The sequence below is a fragment of the Podarcis vaucheri genome (assembly GCF_965113315.1).
Source record: "Podarcis vaucheri genome assembly, chromosome: 2".
Taxonomy (NCBI): Eukaryota; Metazoa; Chordata; class Lepidosauria; order Squamata; family Lacertidae; genus Podarcis; species Podarcis vaucheri.
In genome coordinates, this window is record NC_138760.1 from 78,717,966 (window position 1) to 78,739,466 (window position 21,501).

General features: G+C 42.4%; 1 protein-coding gene across 4 annotated transcripts in view; it reads left to right on the forward strand.

Moving 5' to 3' along the window:
- Positions 1 to 21,501, forward strand: part of TEX264 (testis expressed 264, ER-phagy receptor) — a 150,624-nt gene that overhangs the window by 36,006 nt on the left and 93,117 nt on the right. For all 4 annotated transcript variants that reach the window (XM_082214588.1, XM_082214591.1, XM_082214590.1 and 1 more), the window contains one exon: positions 15,738 to 15,959. In XM_082214588.1, coding sequence (XP_082070714.1) covers positions 15,738 to 15,959 — 222 coding nt within the window. The remainder of the gene's footprint in view (positions 1 to 15,737; positions 15,960 to 21,501) is intronic.

Here is a 21,501-nt window from a genome sequence, read left to right on the forward strand (position 1 = left end):
CATTTTCCTGTTGCCCTGTGCTTTCCAGGCAGAGGTCTGTGCTTTAAAGGCTCCATGACCAAGCGCTCTTTTCTTCACCCCAGAGCTTTTCCTGTGAAAACCCACTCTTTAAAAAACTGAAGTGCAACAAACAGCAACTCAAATTTTCTGTGGATTGCTGTTTGCTCCGATTCAGTGGTAAAGAGTGGATTTTGTGGGGAAAGCTCTGGAGCATGGACATGGAGCTTTAAAGCATGGACCGTGCCTGGAAAGTGCAGAGGAAAGGTACCATATTTTTTGCCCTACAGGGCGCACCGGCCCATAGGGCGCACCTAGTGGTTTTTTTGGGGGGGGGAATAAAGGGGGGAAAATTATCCCCCCCAGCCGCAGAGCTCAGAAGGCTAGCGGATAGTTGCCCGAAGCCCGGCGGGGTGCACTCCCGCCGGGCTCCCAACGCTTGCGTACATCTGCCCGAAGCCCGGGGTGTGCTCCGCTGCGGATAGCTTCCTGAAGCCTGGAGAGCGAGAGGGGTCGAAAGCCTGCATCGCCCCATAGGACGCACACACATTTCCCCTTCATTTTTGGAGGGGAAAAAGTACGTCCTATAGGGCGAAAAATACGGTAAGTGTGGATAAGCCTTGAGGAGTCACTTTGATCCTGTAGTGTTTGCTACTGAAGCTGAAATGTAATATTGCCTGCTATATTCACATATGTGTTTGCCAAACAAAATAATGGCTCTTCCCTGTTGGACATTATTTTTCTGCCTTTTCTTTTAAGAAAAAAAAAAGTCCTCTCTCTATAGATCAGTTTCTGCTGCTTTCTAATTTTTATTATTATTTAAATAAAAATAATAATCTTTCAAACAGGAAATATGAGCCCATACATAGAGGGGATAAGGTGCTAGTTTTCTTGCAGTTTATCCAACAGTCTCTATGTCTCCTTTGGCTGAAATGTTCACATGTAACTCCACTTCATTAGTTGTTCTGTGATGCTTCCCCATAACAAGTAGCCGTGGTCAGCCACATTTCCCCATCTGCAGTATGAGCGTAATAAAATTGGCCTTCCTTCCTGGGTTGCTGTTGAGAGCAAGGAGATGCTTATGTGAATGCTTGAGTGAAAAGTAGTAAGATTAAAAGATAGAGTAGGATAAGACTACAACATGCTTTAAAGATAGCGACAATGAATTTGTGCTTGATGCAGAAGGTGGAGCCAGTGGAGGTATTTGAAGGGGTGCGTCTCTTAGTTTGAGTGATGGGATGGGATGATACCAGCTCTCTCTCTGCATACCATTTGAATCAGGTGTGACTGTGCAAGTGCTGAACCAGTGGCTGTAAATCCTGCCAAGACAAATGCACTATTGGTGGGTGGTTTTTGTGTTTGGGAAGTGGGAGGCAGCCTATTGTGGATGGGGTTGCACTCCTGTTGAAGGTACTCCTGAATCCATCACCATCACTTGAGGTCCAAGTGGCCACAATGGCAAGAAATGCCTGTTGCTAGCTAAAGCTTCTGTGTGGTTTACTATAATGCAGTCTATGTAGGGCTACCTTTGGAGATGATTTGGAAGCTGTCATTGATACAGAATGTTACTCCTAGGGTAACCAAATGGTGCATCAAATTGGAGCCACATTACATCAACTCTACATTACCTGTGTTGGCTGCTTGATATGTTTTCAAGTCCAGTTTGGGGTGTTGATTTTGACTTATAAAACCCTAAATGTCTTGGGTTCCAGATACTTGAAGGAGAATCTCTTCCTATATCTGCCAGCTGAGGCCTTTCAGGTGGTATGAAAGGGAGGCCCTTCCTGTGGTCCCAATGATGTGCATTGTATATTGTGCAGGGGACTTGGAAGAGGGACCTTTCTATGGTGGCACTAACCCATATGGTGAAACTCCTTTCCCCTGGAGTTGTGTCAATTATCCCCATTTTAAGGCTCTCTTATTCATCTGGGCTTTTGGGACATCTTAATGTTTTGTGCTGGTGTTTTGTATTGATCTGCTGCTGTATTGCAATGAATTATACATTTTTTTATTGATTAAAATCCACTGAAAAGGGTTATGGTACTTATCTTGTTTTGTATTTTATTGCCGTATGATTTACTTGATGATGGGTGATTATAAAAAAGTAAGTTGCAATTCAACTCTAAATCTAGTTAGCATGGCATCTAATAATGTTTAATAATTAGTTTCTGAGTTCTGTTTAGTAACCAGATTATGATTTGTATGCATAGAATTCATGTTTTCTGACAGTAAGAAAATGCTTCATTGAAAGCTGTATTATGGACACATGGTGGCAGCAATGTGCTGTTCTAATTTTTTCTTCCCTCTACAGAGCACATCATTGTTTCTACCAATAGACTTTTCTGTCCGTTTATTTACTTCTTTTTCACAGTGGGTGGGGAGGGAAACCCCATGCTGTAGCATCAAAGTGCATATCTATGTGGCGTGGGTGTGAAGACAGGGAAGAACAAAATATTCTGCACAGTAGAAGTATGTTAAGAGAGGATAGTTGAAGCCTAGTTTGGTGTAGAAGGGTGGTTGTGAGTTGGGAGGTGCTTTAGCTGGGGAGTTGCAGGTTCAAAGGTAATCTTATCCATGAACAGACCTTGGATCGTAGGCAAGCCACTACCATATTTACTTGAATGCAACGCACACCTCTTTTTGGACCAAATTACGTCACAGAAATTAGCGTGTGCATTAGATTTGACAGCACCAGGAAATACTTTTTTGGTTTCAAGGTTTGGAAAATTGAGGTGTGCATTAGATTCAATGGTGCATTAGTTTCATGTAAATACGGTATTTTTAAACCTTGGCGCCCCTCTCCCCCAGTCTGCAATATGGGGGATAACATTGGTTTAGCATACGGGGTTGTTGTAAAGTAAAGGTTGTGAGATTATTATGGAGCTATTGAGCACTCAAAAATGCTATATAAATTATATGCATAATTATTGGGCTATGTATGCTGAGCCCAATACTTTTTATTTTTTGGTAGCTCAGGCTAAGATGTGTTTGCAAAATCTAGAGATTGATCAGAGGTCCTAGTACCCACAAAGTAAAAGCTATACTTAGTATCTGTGTCTTGGGGTGCACTGGGATGAATGAGGGCTTCTTCTACTCCCTTCTAAAATACAAGGGGATTTCAGGAATTTGCTGCTACATCCTAGCTACAGTATGCCCAGGCAAGGGACAGAAAGTGAAATGGCAGCTATAGGCAAATAGAAGCAGACATGAGAAGCAGTTTATCATAAAGTGCATGTTGTCTGTGTTGTCTGTTAATTTATAGATTAGTCCAGATTGCCTGGATGTGGTAAATGGCAGAGAGGGAGAGAGAAAGGAATGCCAGGTGCTTGATGGATGACTGCTTAAAGTGATTGCATAACACCCTCCCTGTACATTTCTAGATTGATCTGCAAATCCTTGTCTTGATCGGCTTGTGTGAACAATTGGTTCTCCTCTGTTACCCAGGCTGTCTTCACAGTTGGCCACACACTCCTTTCTAATGTGTGCGTCTCCCCTATCTTTCCCTCTTTCACATGTGAACTCATCCTGTGAACATTGTTTCTCCTTGGTGCTCCCTCAAGCCATTTGTCAACCCATTTAATACAGATAGATGAGCTCCTAGGAGCAGTATCACTCTGAAGTGACTAAGTGAATAGTTTGCCTAGGGCCTCTGGCCTCATTTCCCCAGGTGTAGTTGGTGCAGCTCAGAGGAATTCTTTAGACCTTGATAATAACAGCCAAATACAAAGACAAAGCACTGCATTTTCCTGAAGTCTGTTGAAGCAGAGGCTCTGTGCTCTAATTGGTTGCAAACTGACTTCAGACATGGTTAGGAGTTTTGCCTTTGCATTTCCATTTGTTATATTGGGTAGTTGTGTGGGAAACACCCCAAAGTGCCCCATTTGGTCTGTAGGCATGACTCAAAGGCAAAAGAGAAATGGGGTGAGTTGTGCCTAACAAACTAAGGGTTGAAGACCAAAGCTCCAACACCCTCTCCCCAAAGAGCCTCCTCCATTGCAGGAGGTTGGACTAGATGACCATTGGGTATCCCTTCCAAATCTATGAATCTGTGATTCTAAATGTGGCCCTGGCAATTGGGCTCATGCTGCCCAAGAATGTTGACTGCAGGATGTAGCATGTAAGCAGGCATCCAAGGCAGCCACATCTGGAAAATAGAAAGTGGTTTGCTGAAGCAGTAAGGGGGCATTTAACCTAGGACATAAAGGGGGAAGGAATGAGGCTCAGAATGGGGATTCAAGCCCCAAACTCTCCCTCTCTCTGGATCTTTGAAGCTGTGAGGAAATGGGGCTTGGGCTGGAAAACATCTTTCCTCAGTCACACAGCCACACCCACCTCGGCTAAATGCACCATTTTCCCCAGGAATTCTCACTCCATTTGATCCACATACTGATGTCTGGGGCATTTTCATAAGAGAGCCACTTTAAGGCTGGCATTTTATGGATTGACAACATTTATTCTTTAATACAATTTATTTCCGAAGTTGACACAAGGAAAACTCTAGAAGCTTGAGAAGTCAAAGGCTCAAGGAATGCTGCAAGGATACTCTGTTCTTTTCAGTTTCTGCTGTATGCATAACCCCCAATAGGGAACTGTTGGGCACCAACCACAGAGCTGTGGCTGTATAGTTCAAGCCCAAAGGATTTGTTCTTTTCATTTTATAGCCTTTTAATTGTGAGTGCTTCCTGCTCTATTCTATTTCTGTCAGTCCACAGTCCACAGGTCTAATAGTTATATAAGTTGGAGCTTATCTATATAAAACAGTAGTTGGACACCTGTGGCCTTGTTTTATGTGGCTCTCTGGGCACTATAGATATTTTTTGCTTTCTGGAGGACTCACTTTCACTTCATGCCATGTTTTTGTGAGGTGAGACTGTAGAGGTGGAAGAATGGATAGGAAGAGAAATGCCCTTTTCAGAGTGAATGTGACATCACAAAATAATAGATGACAAAATTTCAGAAAGAGAGCAAGAAAAGGGGGTAAATCAGGCTTCCTCAACCTCGGCCCTCCAGATGTTTTTGGCCTACAACTCCCATGATCCCTAGTTAGCAGGACCAGTGGTCAGAGTTGATGGGAATTGTAGCCTCAAAACATCTGGATGGCTGAGGTTGAGGAAGCCTGGGGTAGATTATGGAAGAGAAAGCGAGAACAGATGACCACACCCACTCTTGGCATGTGGCCCCCAACAGATTACCTCCAAGGAATTGTGGCTTGTTCCCACCTCTGATTTAAAGCATATTTGCCTTTTCTCAAATCTGTTGTAGGACTATAGGTAAATGGAAAGTGGTGGGGATAAAACTGTGGTGGGGATATAACCTCTGCTGGGTATATGTGTGGTAGAGTTTCTCTTTATAACTACTGAGTGGTGTATGTTACAGCCCCTATAAGGGACGCAAGTGATTTTAGCTCAGGTAATAAACATTCATACTTCCTGTTCATCATCTTTTTGGATATAGCAAACAGTACTTGTTTTTGGAACCAGAGTATTCTCCGAAACACTAGAATGTGGTGCCCTCCAGATATTATTGAACTCTGAGCTGCCATCAGCCCCAGATACCATGGCCAATGGTCAGGGATGATGGGAGTTGTAGTCCATTGGCTATCACTGCACTAGAGAAATTCCTCTTCTAAACCCTGCAGAGATTGCTAATGTTTTTAAAGACAAACAATTGTAAGAGAAGAGTTGGATGCTGTACTAAAGAGACAAACTCAAGCATAGTTGGAGCTTGTCCACACTTCCACCTGTCCTGTGCTTAGAAAGCATGGGTCTGGGTGGTTTTCCGCTTATCCTATGCTTTCTCGGCACTGGTCCAAGCAGTTTTGCCTTTGCTCCACAGTTCCCCCCTGAATAACCTGCACTTTAACACTAAATTGAAGCAAATGTCAATACAGAGAAAGCCCAATTGATGTTTACTTCATTTCAGTGGCAAATTGCGGGTTTTCCTGGGGGAAAGCAATGAGGCAAGTGGAAGTGTAGATGAGACCTTAGTTTCTGCAAATCTGTGCAAAAAGCAGATATTCTAGTTTTCTTACATAAAACAGGCACATCATGCATGCTACTACAAGAGTAACTTATAGTGAATGTGTTATGTGGTAGAGGTTTGAACTGGGAGTCCTAGGTTCAGATTCCCACTCAGTGTTGAAGCTCTTGGGTGAGCTTGGGCCATTCAGCATCTCTCAGCTCACAGATTTGTTGTGAGGATAAAAAAGCACATCCCCTAAGGCAGGCTATGACTATGAGCTACACTGTACATAAAGGTAAAAGGTAAAGGTACCCCTGCCCATACGAGCCAGTCTTGTCCGACTCTAGGGTTGTGCGCTCGTCTCACTCTAGAGGCCGGGAGCCGGCGCCATCTGCAGAAACTTCCGGGTCACGTGGCCAGTGTGACATCGCTGCTCTGGCAAGCTTGCACCAGAGCAGCACACGGAACGCCGTTTACCTTCCCGCTATAAAGCGGTACCTATTTATCTACTTGCACTTTTAATGGTGCTTTCGAACTGCTAGGTGGGCAGGAGCTGAGACCGAACGACGGGAGCTCACCCCGCCGCGGGGATTCGAACCGCCGACCATACGATCGGCAAGTCCTAGGCACTGTGGTTTTACCCACAGCGCCACCCGCGTCCAACACTGTACATATAGCTCTTGAATTTATAAAATTGAGGCTGTTTTCACTCAGAGGTAGGGTGCAACTAAGTCATACTCTGAGCAGACTCATTAAAATCAGCAAACTTAACTAACGTAGTTATATTCGCCCCACAATTATGAAATATAACACCACTTTCAAAGGAAGGATTTGGGAGAATCACATATACTGTCAAGGGTGGTTCAAATAGCAGCATCCACTTTGCAAACATTCAGCCCTTTCTCAAAGATTTATAAAATTGGTTAGAAGAGAGTCATTGGAAGTTGGACCTTTGCACTTCTTGTTTGATCAAAGTATATTGGCTTTCATTGATGGGAAGTGTAAATGTTTCCTTTTTGTGAAAAGGATATGCTAACAGTTTAAAAATGTGTACTGAGCAAGCAGCGTTTTGTACATTAACAATTTGAGAATGTTGGTAACTTGGAAATACTTTGAATCACGCTGCAGACCTCAGCAGGGACAGAACTTGATGTAAAGTCTATTTTTGTTGAGACCACATTTGGAGTGCTATGTACAGTTCTGGTCACCCGACCTCAAAAAAAGATATTGTAGAGTTGGAAAAGGTTCAGAAAAAGGCAGCCGAAATTATCAAAGGGATAAAACAACTCCAATGTGAAGAAAGGTTGCAGCGTTTGGGATTCTTTGGTTTACAGAAAAGGTGAGTAAGAGGCAAAACAATGGAAGTTTATGAAATTATGTATGGCATGGAGAAAGTGTATAGAGAGAAGTTTTTTTTTTCCTTTTTCTTATCATGTTAGAGCCTTTGAACATCCCATGAAGCTGAATGCTGGAAGATTCAGGACAGATAAATGAAAGTACTTCTTTGCGCTTTGCATAGTCCAACTATGGAACTGGCTCCCCTAAGAGGCAGTGATGGCCACCAACTTGGATGGTTTTAAAAGAGGATTAGACAAATTCATGGAGGAGAGGGCTAATATAGATGGCTTCTAGCCATGATAACTATTCTCTACAGCCACATTTGGAGGCAGCAGTGCTTCTGAATACCAGTTGCTGGAAACCATGGGAGGGGAGAATGCTCTTATGCTCATATTCCGCTTGCTGGTTTCCCACAGGCATCTACCTGGCAGCTGTGAGAACAGTATACTGGACTAGACAGACCGTTGGTTTGATCCAGTAGGCTATTCTTATTGAGTGATAAGCATATCCATGCTTTTGTGTCTTGTACCTGCAGCTTGAATGTATTTGAAGCTAAACTACTTTGGCTTCTGTTAAGAACTTCAAGGTGAATGTTGTTATTAGTTTGGCAATCTCGGTCAGCGTGAATGGCCAACTGATGAGACAGCCAGGAACACTAACAAAAATAATCTCTGTGGTCCTTTATGACCAGAAATGCTTTCCTGACAGCTGAGAATCTCACTCTAACATTTGAAATACAATATCCATCAGATTTTGGAGTGCCCGCAGAGCTCAGTTTGGGGGCAGAGAAGGTTTGGTGCCAATTTTGCAGTTAAATGGAAAAGGAGAACAGAGCTTTTGAGTTGGAAAGTAAAACACCTTGGTGTGTAGGGCTGCTCTCTGAGAATTTGATGCAGGGTATATGCTACTTGCTGTAGGAGTGTTTCATGTCGAGTAGGATAAGTTTGTAAGATTTGCTTGTGCAGTTTTCTGGTTTTGTGCAAATCTGAGGGATTAAAGGGGGGTGGGATTCCTTGTTCAGGAGTACACTGGAAATAGTTACAAGCACAGCCCAAAAAAGAGTGAAAACATTGTGGACATAGTAGACATGGAAAGGGGAATGGCAGAAAGTGACCGTTGATCCACCCATCCCCAAACACCAAATAGTCTGTGACATGTCGAGTGAAGTGCCTTGGAGCCCAGTGGCTTCCAACTGATTGGATTATCACCATATCGGGTGAACCTGAATTTACGGAGGGAAACCATCATGTGAACTATGCAAATTAAATGAGAATGTAAACAGCTACAGACACATATTAAATCTCTCTCTCTCTCTCTCTCTCTCTCTCTCTCTGCCCCCAAATATTTTGGGAATATATACATACTGTTTGCAGGTTAGGTTACTGGGCAAATCCTCTGGTTAGACTTCAATTTACTCTGCTTTAAAGTTACTCTCCTATGCCTCTAAGCCCTACATCCCTGACTACTATTCCCATGGCTCATGAGAGTTAGATTGGATTGCCTTTCTGGCATGAGTGATGTGAGGTGTGTTTCTACTAAGCAGTTTCATAAGGGTTATAGAAGGATTACAGAAGCAAATGGATGGTTTGTTTTGTCTGATTCCCTCAAGCTTGACTCCTTGGTGAATACTTTAACCACTCATTTTTCACATACATACTCTGACAAATTGCCAAAGGGGATATTTCTGTACAGATATAAGAGGCAGGTGTATCTGTTGAGTGGGTGACAGAATGCCTGGATGTCATTCTTGCTATTACCACTTCCATCTTGCATGTCTGAATAAATAGCCTTCTTTTCTAATCTATAAATGCAGGATAACAGTGTAGTTTATGGTGACATTATTTCACTTCTTAATATACTGGTCCTGAAAAATGGAACTGCAATAATACAGCACAGATCTTTAAAAGTTATGTTTATCTTTAAATTACCTTTGAATAGACCCAATTTTTTCTTCTTCTTTTCAGCTTGCTAAACTATTGAGTGCTTTATTGTATCATCCTGCTACATCTTTTGGTAGACTGTATTGTTGGAACACAGTTCAGTCTGGCTCATATAATAGAGTGAAGGAGTGCATTTTATATCTAGGCCAGATTATGGTTTGTTCTGGGCATCTGGTACCTTGGAGTGTCTTTAACCAGGTGTACCCTTTCTTGAAAAGACGCTACTGTAACAGGCAATATGTGGAGCAGCTCTAAAAGTGTCTGGATGGTTGAACAGTAATCCAGAAGATAACATTCTAATCTGTACTGGTTATTTGTTCTAGTCTCCATTTAGAGGAGTGATTCTTACCTTTTTTTAATAGTTCCAAAGTTTGTGTACTATAAGTATTGCCATCTCTTACAGGAACAACATCTGAGGTCAACTGAAGCTAGGCAGGTATCTACTATAAGAAGGGACTTATAGAATCATAGATTTGTAGTTGGGAGGGACCTCAAGGGTCATCTAGTCCAGCTTCCTGCAATGCAGGAATCGCAACTAAAGCATCCATGACAGATGGCCATCCAACCTCTGCTTAAAAGCCTCCAAGTTCACCACCTTCCATGGGAGTCTGTTCAGCTGTGAAACAGCTCTTATTGTCAGAAAGTTCTTCCTGAAGTTTAGTTGGAATCTTCTTTCTTGTAACTTGAAGCCTGATAGCATGATTTTGAGTGAGTTTTTCTGGATGTGCATATTGGTCTACAGGAGTGTCTCTGTATGGTACTTAAAGGATTTAAGGCACAAGCCCATACCACAAAGCTGCAGAAACTTTGCATATGCTTATTTATATAGATAACTCTAAGAAAATGAAGATGGTGGGTGGCTTTATTATTATTATTTACTCACCCTTCACCTTAAGGTCCCAGGGTGGTTTACAACATTAAAACACGGTATTATTTTAATGCAACTTACAATCACATAAACAAGGTGGATCCTAAAAATATGTATTCATGGGGTCTGAACTGGCAGTGATGGACCAGGAACCAGACCTTGAGGTCATAGCAGACAGCTAGATAGAAGATGTTGACATGTAGCAGCCCTGAGAAAGGTAGATGCCATGCTAGGGATCATTAGGAAAGGAATTGAAGTGGCCATATCATAACACTGTTATACAAATCTATGGTGCAACCACATTTGGAATATTGTGCACAGTTTTGGTCACCTCACCTCAAAAAAGTTATTGTAGAGTTGTAAAAAGTTCAGAAAAGGGGATCAAGGGAATGGAGCAACTCCCCAGTGAAGAAAGGTTGCAGTGTTTGGCACTCTTTGGTTTAGAGAAAAGGTGAATAAGAGGTGACATGAGAGAAGCTCATGAAATTGATCATGGCATGGAGAAAGTGGATAGTGCAAAGTTCTTTCCCCTCATAACAATAGAACTTGTGAAGCTGAATGTTGGAAGATTTGGGTCAGCGAAAAGCAACTGCTTCTTCACGCAGTGCATAGTTAAACTACAGAACACATTCTCACAGGAGGCAGTGATGGTCACCAACTTGAATAGCTTTAAAAGAGGATTAGACAAATTCATGGAGAAGAGAGCTATCGATGGCTAGTAGCCATGGTGGTTATGCTCTGGCTCCACAGTCAGAGGCAGTATGCTTCTGAATACCAGTTGCTGGAAACCACCAGAAAGGACAGTGCTCTTGGACTCTAATCCCGCTTGTGGATTTCTCAGGGGCAACCATTCAGCCACTGAGAACAGGATGCTAGACTGGATGGGCTATTGGCTTGGTTCTGCAGGCTCTTCTTGTGTTCAGTGTACCCATATGTCCTGTAAGGGGGGGGGTAGAAGGTTTTAAAAGGAAGAGGAAGGGCAAATGACCAGCAGCTTGACCTCAAAGACCTGAGTGTGTGAGAGAGAAAGTTAAAAAAGGCAAAATGTGATATATTATCTTCTCCCTCTTGCAGGCCTCTGGTATGTAATTATTAGTTATGCTACTCATCTAAGTTTTACCCAGAGTAGACCTATGCACATTAATAGAGCTAACTTAGTTATGGTCATTAATTTTAATGGGTCTGCTCTGAGAAAGGCTTAGTCTAATACCACCCAAAGCCTCCCCACGTATTTTAACTGTACCTTTGCATTATCAGTCTTTTTAACTCCATACTTATTATTGATGTGTGAAAAGGGGGACCTGATTTGACTCACACGTTTCCATATTTAGTAAGGAGAATTGGTCTCTGGCAAACAGCATCTTCTTCCTCTGCCTGGCCTTTTGCTTGGCTTTAGTGTCTTTAGGAAAGCATCAAAAACATCTAAAACATGCTTTCAAGACCACGGTGATCTATACCTGTCATTGAATGAGTAAAATGAAAAGGAAAACTCATTCACAGCACGCAGCAGAAATGGCAGCGCTGGCCTGGATGACGGCCCTGAGAATGTCAGGGGTTTGTTTTTAATATTCAGCTGGCAGATTCCTTAAAAGTCTGTCTGCATATATTTTTTAAAATGTCACAGCATGGTCCTTGGCTAGCAGGTACAGCAGTAAGACCTTTGGATTGGCAGTGGCAGCAGCTGCGGCTGCTCACTTGTTGCTTCACTCATAATAGACAGATAATTGGCACTGGCTTTAATTGGTCTCTTTCCTACAATTGGCATTGTTGAGTAACAAATAGATCAGTCACTACAGAAGTCAATGAAGCCTTCCACCAGATAATGTCTATGTTCTGCATAGTTGTTGCTGTGAGGCACTTATTCTCTCTGTTGCTCAGATGAGAAAGATTTTTCAGATTTCAGAATCTGACTCTTAAGTTTGGTCTGATTTGTTTATCAAGACAGACTAGAGTCTACTGCCAGCCTTTTAGATTCATAGACATTCATTTAACTTATATAGACTTTTGTCTTCCATTACTCCAAAAATAAGGTTTACACAGAAATCCTTACAATGCATATAATCCATATGCAGTGGCTACTTCTGAGAATCTACTAATCCAAAATTGTAACCTTGGGGACAAATAGCATCCACTCTACAGTAAAATTACCTATGAGCAAATGAAACATGGAAACACATGATTTTCATGACTATACTCTAAATGTGTGGTGACAATGCTCAAACCTATTTTGACATAATCCATTCTAACCGGGAAACCTTTTTCCTAATCCTAACCCCAGGTGTACCTGGCTGTTTATGTTGTGATTATTAGTATTTAAAGAAAGGCACCCGGCACATGCTTATATGTGCTTTCTTATTCATTGCCACTCTGGGGTTCCAAGGGAGATACAAGGCTGGAATTAAGTTTGGAGTAATCTTTACCACATTCCTAAAGTTGATTTTTCCATCTTTATTCTGAGAATCATTTTTAAATGCAGAACTAATGAGAGCTGGACCTACTTTTTCCACTTAGTGGCTGTGAGCTGTGTGACAGTGCCTCCTATGATGTTGGTGAAAAGTAATTTTTGTGTAGCAGAGGGTAACAGTAATATGGCACAATTAACCAATCTATATTGATAAATACTAGTCATATAAATACTAGTCATTTTTATTGGTTATTAGACAGTATTCAAGAACCAAACAGCAGTAAAAACAACTAATGTTTTAATGCTTTTGCTTGCCTTTCACTTACAGCAAGCGTGAAGCATGTATATGGTGAAAATGCAATATGTGAAGCAGCCCTCAGACTCAATTCAATATTTCTGTTGAAGTGTTTATCATTATGTTTTATTCTGCATTGTGGTTTTTAAATGTTTCAGAAGTTCTGTAGTTTGATCTTTTGTAAGTTGCTTTGATGGTAAAAAGCATTGAACAAATGTAAAAAGAATAACTTTTGCTTTCTTGAAGCAGTGGTTTCCAAAATGCCAACTTTCAGAGTGACCTTTAACATTGATTCATCTTGCCAATAAATCTCTTGGCATCTGCTAAGGCAGGGTTTCCCAAACTTGGGTGTCCAGCTGTTTTTGGACTCCAGTTCCCATCATCCCCGACAATTTGTCCTGCTAGCTAGGGATGATAATAATAATAATAATAAATTTTATTTATATCCCGCCCTCCCCAGCCGAAGCCGGGCTCAGGGCGGCTAACAACAATCAAATAATCAGTCAAATGATCACAAAATCTAAAAATATTTCATTATAAAAATTAATTAAATCAAATTGATGGCAACCAATTAAGCAAAATTCTGTGCAGGTTGCCAGAGGAGGGAGTCAGGCTGCGCCCTGACCAAAGGCCTGGCGGAACAACTCTGTCTTGCAGGCCCTGCGGAAAGATGTCAGGTCCCGCAGGGCCCTAGTCTCTTGTGACAGAGCATTCCACCAGTTTGGAGCCGCAGCCGAGAAGGCCCTGGCTCTAGTTGAGGCCAGCCTAACCTCTCTGAGGCCTGGGACCTTGAGGATGTTATTGTTTGCAGACCGTAGGTTTCTCTGTGGGGCATACCAGGAGAGGCGGTCCTGTAGGTACGAGGGTCCTAGGCCGTATAGGGCTTTAAAGGTTAAAACCAGCACCTTAAACCTGATCCTGTACTCCACCGGGAGCCAGTGCAGCTGGTATAATACCGGATGAATGTGCTCTCGCAGCGAAGACCCCGTAAGGAGTCTCGCCGCGGCATTCTGCACCCGCTGGAGTTTCTGGGTCAGTCTCAAGGGCAGCCCCACGTAGAGCGAGTTACAATAATCCAGTCTGGAGGTGACCGTCGCATGGATCACAGTGGCTAGGTCAGGACGAGAGAGATAAGGGGCCAACTGCTTAGCTTGGCGGAGATGAAAAAATGCCGCCTTTGTTATAGCTGTAATCTGCGCCTCCATAGAGAGGGAGGTATCGAAGATTACACCCAAACTCTTAACGGCCGGTGCTGGCACTAATTGCACCCCCGCAAGAGATGGGAGTTGCCCCCTCGATCCCATATCGTCCCGCCCCAGCCAGAGGACCTCTGTCTTCGAAGGATTTAACTTCAACCGGCTCCCACGTAACCATCCAGCCACAGCTTCCAGACATCTAGTCAGTGTGTCTGGGGCCGAGTCAGGATGGCCATCCATCAACAGATAGAGTTGGGTGTCATCAGCATACTGATGGCAACCCAGCCCAAAACTCCGGACAAGCTGGGCGAGGGGGCGCATAAAGATGTTAAAAAGCATCGGGGAGAGCTTATGATGAGAGTTATAGTCCCAAAACAGCTGGAGACCCAAGTTTGGGAAACCTTGTCACCATCTCAGTTCACATAGGTTACCAACTATACCTCAATAGGTATAGTTGGCCTTTGCCAAATTCCTGCATAAACTGAGGGCCAAACCACACAATGTTAACTGCATAGAGTAGCATCCAACAAAGTTGTTCCATTTTAGCAAGGACTTCCAACTGCACAGAGGAACTTCCCCTCCCTCTCCTCTCCCTATACACCCCCCAAATTTGTTCTGGACGGTTCACAATTTTTACAGTGCTTCCCCTCTCTACCCATCTTACAGTGAACAGACCACACTGTTCGTAAGTTTAAATGCTTTACTTACCGTACAAACTCCAAAGGTCAGAGTCATTCTATGCACAGTTATTCTATGCAGCAGCAATGTGGGATACAAAATATAGTGAAATAGCTCTAAGCACATGGTCTGAGTTTGTAGCGAGCAAGCTCAGGCACATCCTATCTCAATGAGTTCACATAGTGAAAGAAAATGAACGACGATGCTTTACTTTCTTCTCTGGAGATGAGGGCCCATGTCCTAACTAAGTCTAGGAATATAAGTCTGTGGTCTTAACCCCTTCATGTGGGAAGCGGGTGGCGCTGTGGGTTAAACCACAGAGCCTAGGGCTTGCTGATCAGAAGGTCGGTGGTTAAAATCCCCACGACGGGGTGAGCTCCCGTTTCTTGGTCCCTGCTCCTGCCAACTTAGCAGTTCGAAAGCACATCAAAGTGCAAGTAGATAAATAAGTACCACTCTGGTGGGAAGGTAAATGGCGTTTCCGTGCGCTGCCCTGGTTTGCCAGAAGCGGCTTAGTCATGCTGGCCACATGACCCAGAAGCTGTACGCCGGCTCCCTCGGCCAATAAAGCGAGATGAGCGCTGCAACCCCAGAGTCGGCTATAACTGGACCTAATGGTCAGGGGTCCCTTTTCCTTTACCTTTAACCCCTTCATGAATTAACTAGCCCTAAGCTTGCTAGTTATATTTGACTGCAATTTCCCCACAACCCCCTTTTCAGGCAAATATGACAATTGGATGCACAATTTAATAAACCACCCAGAGTTCCATCTTGACTTAAAGGTTCTCAAAACTGTTGTTTGGCTCTGGCTCAATTTGTAAAGCACTCTTCTTTGGCTGCACATAAATGTCAGTAATGGTAGGCAAGTTATCATGCTGGGAAATGTTTGCTTCTGAGAAACCCTAGGGCTCTCCAGAACATTGCTTGGGAACCACTGCCTTAAGCTGCCAGTAGGATCACTGAATGATAAGACTGGTATTATTCCATTATTTTAAACACAGTATCACGAGCCCTTTGAAGCCCTTTGTTGTCTGATGCCAGCCCTTATTTCTCTTTAAAGGTGGATCCAGAGAAATGCCGCTATCTTGTGGGTAGTATCTTGAGTGAAGGAGAAGAGAAGCCATCTGAGGAAGTGGTGCGCATGTTTCTGAAGTATGGTTTCAAGATCATCAACTTCCCAGCCCCTAGCCATGTTGTCATGGCAACTTTTCCCTACACGACTCCACTGTCCATCCATCTGGCAGTGAACCGTGTCCACACAGCCCTTGACGTATACATCAAGGTGAGTGATCCTATGTAACAAGTCTTCTGTTTTATGCCTGCTAGGTAAAACCCTCTCCTACTTTTGCCTTGTGAAGGTGATACACATTATCTTATATTATGTATTTCCAATTAATCATGCAGCCTGAATCCTCTTGCTCTCGCTGGCTGTTAAGTATTATTTACCTGTGATACCGTCTTTCCTTTAGACTTTGCAAAGACAACAGTTATCTTTCGGGATCAGTGGAGTGTATGAAGTAGTGGTGGGGAATCTTTGACCATTGGGCCTAATTAGGTCTGACAGGCCTCCCCATTTTGTCCACGAGAAACCATACCCACCTGTCGTAAACTTGACGTCATGTATGATGTCAGAAATAGGTCCAATAAGGTCAAGGCTGAGCCAATAAGTGATCTGCATGGCTTTTCTTCTCTCTTCTCTTCTCTTCTCTTCTCTTCTCTTCTCACAATCACTGATGATCAGCAGATGGGCAGTGCTTTCAGAGGGCTGTACATGGCACTTTGCAGCCCTGACTGTTATCTGATATTAAGGACTTCAAAGTGTTGTACAGGCACTCTGTAAGCATTAACAATCAACTGATCTTATGTACTTGCAGGAAGCTCTGCACAATGGTTTGAAGACTCAACAATTGAAAACTTTAAAGTGCCATGTCATGGATCACCTGATATTATTCTGACATCAGGTGATTGACAAGTAGGCATCCCTACCCACCTGTCAACTTTGACCCAGAGGATGTTGGGGAGCTAGGGATCCAGCCCACAGACCAGATCCATTTCCCCATCCCTGGTATAAAGTTCTGCACAAGGTTTTGAAATATTCACTGTTATGATGGAAACATGTGGGGACTTTTTGCTTGTAATCTTCTTCATGTGTACCAGTGGAAGACACTTTCTTACCATCCCAAAAGGACTGGGATGATTTTTTTTGCTAAATATGTTTGAAACTAAAAGTTTGTTGGTCTCATAGATATTTCCTCAGAGAATGCCAATTTTGTGTGTATGTATGAATGAATGAGTGGGTGGGTGGATGCTTCTAGATCAGTGCTTCTCAAATTCATTTCTTTCAGAATAAACATTTGCTCATGCCACACCAAATTTTTAATTCATAATAAATATATTGGAAAATCAAAAAACAACTCCTATCAGTGCTTAATCTATAACATAGACCATAACTACTGTATAATATTATCTTGGGACATCCAGAAAGTATGCTGTGCTGTGCTGTGCTGTGCTGTGCTGTGCTGTGCTGTGCTATGCTATGCTATGCTATACCGAAATGTTTATTTGATTGTTCTTGAATCTTTCTGCCACACTTGCCATCCACTTCCCTTTGAGAACCACTGTTATAGATGGAGGGCCTCTAGTGCTGTAAACTACAAGCAGGATTGCGTTAGCCATCCACACTTCAGGGGTCTGTCCTTTTTGGGGGCCTTTATGCATGGAACTATGGGCAAGACAAAGCTTTGTGAGAATTGTTGTTTCCTCTCCTTTCCCCTCATTCGTCACTTTCTCTTCTGACATTTTGAAGCAGATGCTTCTCAGTGCCATTTTAGCCCCTTATTTTGTATTTGTACCTGTGTACAGTGGTGCCTCGCAAGACAAAACTAATCCGTTCCGCGAGTCTCTTCGTCTAGCGGTTTTTTTGTCTTGCGAAGCAACCCTATTAGCGGCTTAGCGGATTAGCGCTATTAGCGGTTTAGCGGCTATTAAAGGCTTAGCGGCTATTAAAGGCTTAGCGGATTAGCGGCTAAAAGGCTATTAGCGGCTTAGCGGCTTAGAAAAAGGGGGGGAGCGGAAAAAAATCGGAACACTCGCAAGACGTTTTCGTCTTGCAAAGCAAGCCCATAGGGAAAATCGTCTTGCGAAGCAGCTCAAAAACGGAAAACCCTTTCGTCTAGCGGGTTTTCCGTCTTGCGAGGCATTCGTCTTGCGGGCCACCACTGTACATGTATGCAGTTACTGAAGCAGTACAATTGAAAAAATTTAAAAAGTTGTATTAAAAAAAACAACCAATGCTTGCAGCTCAGGGCAAGAGGGTTGCAGCTTATCTTCTGCATTAACATGATTATGGATTGGGCTGTAGGTCCCATGGATTTCACCTGGAAATGCCCTTTTCCAGTGTAGTTAATTTCACAATGGAACCTAATCAGATATCCTGATCCAGTCAGTGTTACAATATGGATAGAAAATTTATAGCCTTGATTTTTCCTTGTTAGTTGTGTCAGTCTACTGTAGTATAACTGCATTAAAAACAAATTGTGCCCGACTGCAGTCCAAGGTTAATGGATTGCAGCCTTATAGGGTTTTAGCCAGAGACACCTGCACATCTGTACTTGGAAGTAAGCACTGATGTTTTCAAAGTAATCTACTAATTAAATAACTATTTGAACTGTGTGGGTTGAGGGAACCTCATTACAGGAAGCAATTAATTAAGGCAGAGAGCTGGTAGATCAGGAGAAAAAGGACTTATGGTGCAGGATGTGAAACAGCTCTGAAACCAGAAATTCATGGCAAGCAGCTGAGGAGGAGAGGCTGTCCCAACGTGTCATCTACCTCCCCCGGGAACATTTCTTCTCACTCTGCCTCCATCACACATTTTACCATCCATACCTGCAAAGAGATTTAACTGCTATTCTGTTCTTCCCCTCCTTAGCAGATTTTCCATGGGTTTTTTATTTTATTTTTAAAGAAGGTAGAGGAAGGTAAGAAAACATGGGAGCATTGCAACTGGCTTATGAAGTTGTCTGGACTCTCCATAAATTGCACAAAGGAGACATGGCAATTTCACAGCAACAGTCTTGGCTAGAAGAAGAGAGAGAGAGAGAAACACAGGAATGTGATTTTGAAGGGAATGCATTTAGGTTCCCATGTACGTTTTGTACATCACAAATGTTTCCATTCATATATCTTCTCCTATATAATAGAGCACAACTGATTCCCATCTCCTGTCAAACAAATTCCCTATCACAAACTTTTAACTCTAAAAAACACATCCCTAAAATCTTATCTGACTCTTGCTAAAACATTTGCTGCTGTTTCCTAGCACCCTGTGTGAGAGTTTTCCTTCATCAGAATTGACAGCTTTACGTGCTTTTTTGCTTGCCCTATTGCGAGCCAGCAAATAACACTCTTTGGAAAGACTGCCATTCAGTTATCTTGTTTATTTCCCATCTCTGATAAGGAAGCTAGCTGAATGGACATACTGTAACCTGCAAGAGTGTTATTTAGTTCAGAAGGGAGAGACTGTTTAAAGACCAAAGGACAGTGCAATTCAATTCAGTTTTCATGTTGGTCATCCCCATTCTCTGGAATTTTATCTCTTCCCCAACCCTGCCCTATGTTGCTTAGAATGCAGGCGATCTTGAGGGGAAGACAAAGGAACAGTCAAACTTGGAAACCTCCATGGATTGCAATATATGATGTTGTTAGGAGAAAGAGAGCTTATGTTTTTCAATGGGGGGAAATATTACTGATCATGAATTTCAGAATTCCTGTGTTCATTGTAAGCTAGGGCATTTCCACATGTTCAGCATGATGGTGATGTTGATTGGTACTTGCCTCCCTTTCTCCCTAATTTATACCAATTTGTATAAACCATTATTAACTGAAAATCTTAGAATGTTAAGTCATCATTGTTGATTTAAAAAGCAGATTGCATTTTTGTTCTTACTGGATTATTTTTGTTTATTTTAAATAAAAAGATAACATTTAAAACACCCACCTTTCTTAATTGGCCTGACTTGAACCCCTAACTACACTTCCAAAATGTTTTCTCAAGGCTCTATCTGCACCTATCTCTTTAAAAGCAACACTTTTGTGTGCTGAATTGGGCATTTTAAAGAATTCATAGACAGCAATGCTTGTGTGCTAATACAGTGGTACGTCGGGTTAAGAACTTAATTCGTTCTGGAGGTCCGTTCTTAACCTGAAACCATTCTTAACCTGAGGTACCACATTAGCGAATGGGGGCTCCTGCTGCCGCCACCCCGCCACCCTGCGATTTCTGTTCTCATCCTGAAGCAAAGTTTTTAACCCGAGGTACTATTTCTGGGTTAGCGGAGTCTGTAACCTGAAGCGTCTGTAACCTGAGGTACCATTGTACTTCCTTCTTTATAATGTGGCTGGGGATATTAGACTGCCTTCAAAGAGGACCTGCAACGGCACCAGGAAGCATCAGTGCTTTGTGCTTCCTGTTGTATCATCTTCCCCACTCCAACTTATCATTGTTTGCAATGAAATCTCATGCATCTCCTATAGCAGGTTGTTTCCCACAAATATTCCTGTAAGGAAATTGATGGATAAACTGTTGGAAATGACATAGCCCTCATTATGGGATTCCCCCTGTTGCTCTTGCCAGGTAGCTATGACACTCACATAGTTGTATTAAAAAATCCTTGCTAAACTATTGTTTCTTTCATGTTACTAAACATGTCTGGATTAAATTTGTGCCAAAATCTGGTTCTTAAAACAAAAAACATGTAGTGTCTTTAAAAAAGAAATCTATATATAAATAAAAAAGTGGCGATTAGACAACCTGTTTTTGTGCCTACAGTCCAAGTCCCAGGAGCAATGTTGCTCCTAACTTTTGTATCCCAGTTTCTAACACTGATTTTGAGATATTTACTGATTGGAAATGAAGTGGTGTGACCATCATAAAACTTTTGCACCTACAATTATTATTCAAAGTGGGATCATGCATTATAGCCCTGATATCATCATGGACACAGATAATCATTGAATGTGAAGTTAAAAATGATATCTGGAGGGGCCCTCAGTGCCTATCATGCATGCATATTTTGAGCAATATACATGCAACAGCCCCAGATTTAATGTTTCTGCAATAACACCCCCCCCTACCCATGGTAAATCAGGATTAAAGGGTATGGTATTGCCTAAATTTGTGTCTATGGGCAGCACCATTTCCATAATAAATGGCTGTGTGCAAATGCCCATTGTTTAGCATTTGCACACTAGTTTCCTTTGTCCCTAACTATGGGTAAATGCACAAGCCTTGTTGTAGCTTGTGCTGATAATATGGGCAGTAGAAAGCGAGTAAGGAAAGCAGTGCTATTAAGTGTGCACTTTATGTGCAAGTCTACGTTTTTAATAGCAACATCAGATTTACCAAATTTACACTTGCTTTAGGGTGCAGAGATGACATTTGGATGCTCCAGGAAAGGTCCTGGAGAGTGCATCTGTAACATAAGCAGTGAAATCATTAAAGCTAAAAAAGGAGCTACATATAGTGCTGGGAACACCTGGTAGCTTTTTAATGAGAGCTGCCTTTCTGGTTTAAAAAATAAATACCTCCAAAATCCTTGGTGCTTATATTTTTCAAACTGAATGAAGAACAGAGATTTATCCTATGTTGAAACTTTTCTTTTTCAACCTAGTGAGATAGAAATCTTGGGCAAATGTGCATCTAATCTTGTGGCTGATTAGCTGCTCTCCCTGTGCAAAGGTCAGAGGGGGCAGGGTTTCTGTTGAGTCAGGTGATTAGCTGTGGGAGGAGCTTATCAGAGCTTGCAGGGCAGCAGCTGAAGGAG